At 46.9% G+C, this 7,892-nt stretch overlaps 1 protein-coding gene across 1 annotated transcript in view; it reads right to left on the reverse strand.

Annotated features, from left to right (window-relative positions):
* Positions 1 to 4,448: 4,448 nt before the first annotated feature.
* The window catches only part of NECTIN1 (nectin cell adhesion molecule 1), a 100,362-nt gene continuing 96,918 nt past the window's right edge, over positions 4,449 to 7,892 (reverse strand). The window contains exon 6 of the mRNA XM_069070046.1: positions 4,449 to 7,892. This exon is cut by the window's right edge and continues 386 nt beyond it. Coding sequence (XP_068926147.1) covers positions 7,845 to 7,892 — 48 coding nt within the window. The 3' untranslated portion in view covers positions 4,449 to 7,844.

The following is a 7,892-nucleotide window of genomic DNA, read 5'->3' on the forward strand; positions in this document are numbered from 1 at the left end:
ATTCCCCTTATGTTATGTTTGAGGGGGAAAGGAACAAGATTGCGAGATTATATATATATAAGTCATGGACATAGGGAAACTCAAGGTTCGAAACCCCAGGGTATGACATAGAAAAATGGTTTTAACAAGAGCCAAGAGTCCAGGATGCTGGGGGCCAGTTTCCAACTTTGGCCATTCCTCTAAAAGTGGTGGCTAGCCTCCTCCAGATTTTTCCACAGGATATCGCCCACCCATCTTCTATATCCTCAAATGGTTTTTTTTTTCCTTTCTCTTTATTGATCTATGTCCCTCTTGTTCCTCCAAAACTTTAAGACTCACATCTTCTAGGAATTTGATCTGGCTTCTGACTCCTTAACTCTTGCTCACCTAAACACAAAGGCACTGGTTGCTTTGAGGACATTCTGAACTCTGTGACCTGTGTCCCACATTCAAATGGGGGCAGTCTGAAGGACAAGTACTGGATCTTCTCTAGTGAAAGGCTTGGGTGCTGCTCCTTTCTTCATCCTGGGGATGCCCACTTGGGTTAATTCTGATTCTAGACGCCTAAGAACCTATCAAGTCCGTACCACTGCCTCTGTACAACACCACTGGGGATATGGCAATACTCCTTTCCTGCCTTGGCATAGATCAGTGGTCTCTCTCTCTCTCCTCTCCCCCACTACTCCTCACCCCATCCCCACACACCCTCTCACAGAGCTGAACTTTGAATCTGGAAGGCCTGGGTTCAAATCCTTCCTCTCCACACTTAGCAGCTATTCAACAATGGGCAAATCATTTAACCTTTGTGACCTGCAATTTCTCCATCCATTAAATGGGGACCATAATAGCACCCCGCCCCAGAGCTATTGTGAGACTTTCATGAGAAAATATATGCAAAGTGCTTTGTAAACCTTAAAGTACTATATGTTGTTAGTATTATTGTCTCTCAGCAAACTTTGTTCACACATTGCCAGTCAACCTCCCTAGAATAGACATTAAGGTGGACATTAAGTGTTCTGAGGATGAAACTATCATAACTTCAGTACAATACACAGGCAAGACTCTCCCATATGTCACTGGACTCATTCCCCAGGGCTTTCTGGTAGGATTTCTTACCTCCCCTTTATCAGTAGGCCACAAGCCTACAGGCCTCCTTCCCAATGGCCTGGGGTCACATGCCCACCGGGACATCAGGCTATGTACAGACCATAGCTGTGTCCTGGTGCTTGGGTCTGAAGGGAGAGACTTGGGTCTGAAGTGCCCTGGCCCCAAGCCCTGCCAAGAGAAGCTAAGGAGAACTTCTCTGCATGGGGGACTAATTGGGACATCCTCTTCCTGCTGCCTGAGAAAAGCTCAGCTAATTTGCCAGAACGATCTAGTTAAATGCCAATTAGAGTACTCTGTCCACTGCTCCACTCCAATATATTAATAATGTAATTAAGCATTTATTGCCAGCACAAATTAAAAATTAACTTAATCGGATGGCCAGGAAAACCTGGGAAGTGACCGTTTAAACGGACAATTTGCATCTCATTAGCATACCAGTATCCAAACAACACTCTTCACACACACCCAAGTCTGCTAGTTTAGCTCAGAGACCCTGTGTCCTTCCAGCTGCCCACAGCTGGGGAAGATCTTCCCCCATTCCCCTTTTGCCTTATGTCTGTCTCTTTTCTCAAGCACTAGCCCTAACCTCTACATTACAAGGGTATGGTCCATGTCCTCCATCCCCTCTCCCCCCAGGCTGGAAGTAGCACCATCCCCTAATTGGACACTGAAGTTTACAGCGGCAACATGGCAAAGTGGAAACACCATTGAACCCAGAGTCAGAAGATACGGGGTTGAGTTCCAGCTTTCCAACTTACTAGCTGTGTGACCTTGAACAAGTCTTTTCCTCTTGGATTCGTCATCTGTAAAATGAGGGAGTTGGATTAGAGGATATCTAAGATGTCTTTTGGTTCTAACTTCCTATCATTCCACCCAAACCTGCCTCCTCTCTTCTACAGCCCTCTTTCCCCACGATGCAGCCTGATCTCCTGGTGTTGATTTCAGTGAAAGGAGACACTATTTGGAGGTGGGGTAACTACTGGAACAGCCACTGCCTCCCCTTCCTTGGAGAGGATCGATTTGTACTGCATTCCAGACCTGGAGATGGGAAGCAGATGGTGGGTTGGGGGGTGGGTGTGGAGCAAGATGAGGGTTAGGAATTACGGGGCGACCTGAGGATAACTTGGTAAACGCTTTTGGGAGGAAGAATGGAATCCTGTAGAAGGCAAAAAGGGTGCTTTGGGGGGGGGGGCTCATTCAGGGTCCTCACATTGTGAGGTCAGAGGGCAAAGCTGACCTTCCCCAGTCCTCCACCCATCCACTCTCCAGGGGAGCAGTTCTACTTGACAAGTGTGAACCTGGTGGATTTCTCTTAATGACTTGGCAGGAGTAAAGGAGAAAACTGGAAGGGAGCAGGGAGGGGGAATTGGAGTTTAGATAGCAGTGTGGTAGAATAAAAAGGCCCCTTGAATTAGGGGACGTGGGCTCTAGTGGATGCTAGCACTAACTTTTGGTGTGACTTTGGGCAAGTCACTGAACCCTTCTCTGGACCTGTTTCCTACTCTATAAAATAAGGGGGTTGGATAGATGGTTTCTGGGGTCACTTTGAACTCTAGATCTATTCATTAACTTGCTTTGTGACTTTGCACAACTAACATCCCTCTGGGTTTGTCAATCTATAAAAGGAATGGGTTGGACTAAATGAGAAGTACTTCACCTGGGGTCTTTGAATTTAAGAAAAAAAAATTTCAATACAGTTAGTTTCATCTGTAATCTCATGTGTTTATGCTTTTGAAAATATTTTTCTGAGGAATGGTCCATAAAAAAGGTTAAGAATCTCCAGATTAGATGATGTCTTATTGGTATTTCTTCTAATTCCACTATTCTATGAGTCTCTGATAGAAACTAGGGAACCTTTGTATTGTGGTCCAAACCCTTCAGTTTTGGGGAACAAAGTGGATAGGGAGGGCTCTGGAGAGGCAGAGACCATTTGGAGCTGATCCCGACTGTTCCTAGGACCTTCTTTAGCTTTGGCTACCAGACACTCTGCTAATTAAATTCTTTTCCCTCTCCTGCCCTGTATCTGTCCAGCAGTTTCCTGTCAGACAGTGCTCCAGAGAGCCAAGTCCAGTTATTTAGCCCATTAGAATGAATGTAAGCTTCTTGAGGATGGGGACTGTTTTACTTTAGTCATTATATATCTAGTGCTTGTGGTGCCTGGCACCCTGTAAGACAGATTAATAAATGTCTGTTGATTGAAATGTACACATTTGCTGCAATTGCCAAGTGTAAACCCAAGACCAAAATCATAGATTGCCTTTCCTCCTGCCCAGTTTGGGGTGGTCTCCCCCACCTTCAGAAATTGGACAAATGCCCTTTTTCTTCTTATCACCAAATGAGCTACTGAGTTTAACTTACGTAACTTCGACACTGAGTCTGGGTGATACCAGTTTGTATTCATTTCTATGACTACCATTCACTTGAAGTCTGAGAGAAGACTGCTCCTGCCTGAGTGTCCCTATGGTGCCAAGCCTGGGGCTCTGCCCAGAGTAAGTGCTAAGCCCAGGGGACTGGGCAGCTCCTGAGGTCTTGGCACTCACTGTTCACAAGATAGAATCTCTCTTGTGCATGAAGCTGACTTAGAGCTCATTTATGAAGGCTTCTGCCAAGATGTCAAACCCTAGCCACTGATTGGGTGAACTCGGGGGAAAAAAGACTTGGGTCCTAGACTCCTAGAAGGCACAGCCCAAGAGAACATAAGTCACCATATGAGAATGACAGTTTTAGAGTCATGAGGTGGTGCAGTGAATAGAACACCAGCCCTGGAGTCAGGAGGACCTGAGTTCAAATCTGGCCTCAGACACAGCACAAAAAATAGCCATGTGACCTCGGGCAAGTCACTTAACCCCAGTTGCCCTACCTTCTTCCCCCCTCCAAAAAAGCAAAAATTAAAAAAAAGTGAGAGGATCTGGGTTCAAATCCTGATTTTTTTTTTTTTTACCATGTACTGTGTACATGACCTTCGCTAAGGCATCTTAGCAAAGATTTTGTTTCATCTCTCAATCCTAGCTTCTTCATTTGTAAAGTGAGAGGGTTGGTCTAGATACATGACTGGCCTCTTAGGATCGCTTCTAGATTTAAAACTACATTCTTATGAGGAGCCATGTGCTCTAGGGGACCAAGAGTGGGAGAACTAAACCAGGATGCCTTCTGACTCAGATCTGGACACCACCAAGGACAAAATAGGGAGGGGCGGGAGAGGGCTAAGATCCAGTGTTTCTTGGCCTCCCCCAGAGACATCCAAAGCAGGAAGGAGAGAGCCCACACTGGGTCAAGGATACCTCAGACCAAATCACTATGTTTTGGGGAGATCAATCCTGGAAATGTAGATGGGAGAGAATGGTATACACAAGACAAAAGAATTTGTTTTAAACTCTTTATTTATAAAAAAGTACATTTTTTTTCCTCAGTACATTTTTACCCATAATTTTTTTTATACAAAGGGGGAACAAACACCCCACTCAATAGTCAGAATTGGGAATCTGGCGGGCCCATCCCCTGGTAATGCTTCACTCAACCAAAGAAATAAGGGGGAGGAGGGAGGAAAGAAAAGGCAGCTCATTACAATCTTGGGCAAGGAATGGCCTTCTCCTTGATTTTTTCTTAAAAAAAAAAAAAAATAACAACAACACAAAAACTCCACTTAAAACACATCCTCACTTCCTCACCCAGCTCCTCCTGGGTTTCCCATCTGAGTCATCAAAAGCATCAATATAAGGAATCCAAACTTAGGTTCTTAAGAGTTTCATTTAAGTCCAACTTGCTACTCAGCTCCTGGATGCTGGGGAGTGGAGGGATTTAAAGAGGTGGGGCCAGAAAAGAAGTGACCAGCAACACAGGCCTCATTCACATGCAAATGTCCTTACTCCAGTTGGATGGGATGTCAGGGGAGGCTGGACTGGAGATGACATCAGGCATCCCCAGGATCACCAAACCAAGGGCACTTCCCACATCCCTCATCTCTCCCCCTTCCAGCCCCTGACAATGCTTTGAGAAAAGGTCAGGACCTGGAGAGGTTCCTTTCTCCTTTCCTATGGATTCTTAGGATGTGGTCTCCTCACTGGAAGCGTTCATCTGACCCCTTTCACTACTCTTTGTCCTTGGCTCACCCCTCCTCTTCCCTAGCAACAGCCTTATCAACCTGGTTCCTAGTTGAGACAATTATTGCACTTGTGACTTGGGCAGGGGTGGGGGAAAGCAGAGAGTAGCAGTAACTGAGTTATTGAGACCCCTGTCTTTTTCTCCCACTGCCCCCATGGAACTTGGTCACTTTTTGACTTAAGATCAGAAAGGCACTCCCCCTACAGTGCTTCATTTAAGCAAGATCAAGCCCACTCCTTTTGGGGTGTGTGTGTGCGTGTTATATGTGTGCATATCTCTAAGCTGCCCATGTCTGAGCATGTATACAACTGGTCATGTTTGCATATACCCACACATGTGATGTGAATGTGTACACCTACATGTGTCTGTGTGCAGAGTGTCTTAACACAAGGTGTCAGCCACATTATGTACTTAGCTGCTGTGGGGTCTGCCGAAGGGGAGGGAGGCTCACATGGACTTTGTGGTGGAATAAGAATGATATAAAAACCTGTTAATTAAATAAGGGAAGGAAAAGCAGTAGACGGTGCAGGGATGCCACTGCAAGGGACCAGAAGCAAGTAGGGTGGCTGTTGCTCCCATCATCCCCAATTCACTTCACTTCCTGCTAAGCCAGCCTCGGCTGAAAGCACAGCTCACTTTGTGGGGATGGAGGAAAAGCCCCAGCAGCTAGCCAGTAAGCCCAGTTCTCACTGCATTTCTCTGCTGTCTATCTTTCCCAATTGGCTGGGTATCTACAGTGGCACTGGGCACTTCTCCTGTGAGGTGGCATAGCCTACCATAACAGCCAAAGAGAGTGTGCCAGAAGGGGGTCTCAGGCCCTCTGCTGCTGGTCTAACCCTAGCACCCTGCCTGGTCCTTGTCCATCTGAGAACAAACACAGAAACAATGCCAATTTTTGCTTATACCCAGGGAGCTCCTGGCATGGAGAGTCAAAGAGAATGCAAGATGGCCAGCCCAGTATCCTTAGTGCTCTTGAAGGCAGCAGCAGTGGGCCACCTGGGGAGCAGCGGCTGGGTCCAGGGGAGGAAGATGCTTTGACACGTCCCTTATGTGCTCTGTTCTTTGTGCTTTGTTTTGGGAGGGGGAGGGAAAGGGGAAGGAAATAAGGTGAGAAACGCTAGGGTTTGGTTGGACACTGTATATCAGTGGGCAGAAAGGGCAAGGAAAGTCATTTGACTCTAGAATTCCAGAAGATGCCAGATTAGGAGAACAGGGATAAGAGCAGACTGGAGTGGAGGAATTAAGGAAAAAGGAATACTTCTAACAGGCCACTGGCCCTGGCTCCTCTCTGGGTAGAAACAGACAAAGAAGATGGTCACTGAAGAGGATGTGAAGTGAGGTGGGCCAAAGGCGGCAAGGTATAATAAAGAAGGAATCCCCTGTTCTTTTGGGGGTTGGGATGGAGAGGAGGGGAAAGAAGTACTAATACTGCTGGGGGATACAGCATCTGGGTGGGACTCCCTGGATCCAGTCCCAGAGCTGTTCCTGACCCTGCCATGGCTGAAGAGGTCTCAGGATTGCCCTGACCCATCTTCCCCAATACCAGGCTTGCAAGAGAAGGAAGGGCCAGCCATGGGGTCAGCATGGCTTGAGACTTCTGCTACATGGCTACTGGGCTGCCCACTGGGAGAGTTAGGCCAGGGGTATAGTGGTCAAGGGCTAGGATCACTGCTCAGGTACCTGTAGGCAGGTTGAGGGGGTCAGAAGTTGGCTCACCCATGTTCAGAGATGGTGAGATGAGAGCAAGACCAGGGAAAAGAAGGTGAAGGGAATCTCTGTAAAGTAGCAGCACCTGGGTGAAAGGACGGATTTCTGGGTAGCATCATAGGACCCTAAGATTTAGAACAAGAAGAATTCATCTAGTTTTTACAGGTGAGGAAACTAGGGACCAGTTATAGGTTGCCTGGGTCTCTCCAGTGGCATCTGTGTAGGAGAAGTAAGCAAATGGTAAGGGGTTGCCTGAATGAATGTTATCCAGGATGCCTCCCCCCCCAAAAAAAAAAATTTGCCTATCATTCCACAGAACCACTCTCTAATTATGGCCCTTAGTTGGATCAAGTGGGACCCAGAAAACTGACCAGGAGTGGGAATTGTTGGTCAGACAGCATTTTCATTCTTCACTCCTTGACCCTGTCTCTGGTGCCCTTTGTGGGAAGGGACTTAACTGTCAGCAACAAAGGAGAAGAGTCAAGTCCCTACTGGGCTTTCTCTTCCCATGCTTATCATTCCAAATATAGGGATCGGACACTAGGATTAGGGAGAGGGAAGGCTGCCGAGAAGTCCCCCTTCCCTCTGATGGCTGAGGGGACTGAGGCACTTTGAACTTGGAGGGGAGACAGGAAGAAGGGAATTCCCTCCATGCTGAGCCCTTTCTTTCTTTTCCTTTACAGGGAGCCAGGGACCAAGAGGGGCCCTGCATTAATTTCTATGGTCCTCCTTTGGTAGAAGGACACAAAGAAGTCTGAGTAGGGCAGGAAGGACAGTAGAGGTGGTGAACTCTCAGGGCTTGAACTCAGGGATTCATCTGCTCCCCTGCCCTTTTCATTAAACTTTGTCACTTCATTGGTATTAACTTGCATATGTCATGTCATCGGTCTATACCCTTCAGTTTTATACAGTGTGCTATATGAGTTTTTAACAACTCTTGTCTTCCCTCCCTACACACACACACACACACACACACACACACACACACACACACACAC

The sequence above is a fragment of the Petaurus breviceps genome, unplaced genomic scaffold (genome assembly GCF_028583685.1).
Source record: "Petaurus breviceps papuanus isolate PSGF00001 unplaced genomic scaffold, PetGlider_PUasm1.0 90804, whole genome shotgun sequence".
NCBI classification, from domain to species: Eukaryota; Metazoa; Chordata; class Mammalia; order Diprotodontia; family Petauridae; genus Petaurus; species Petaurus breviceps.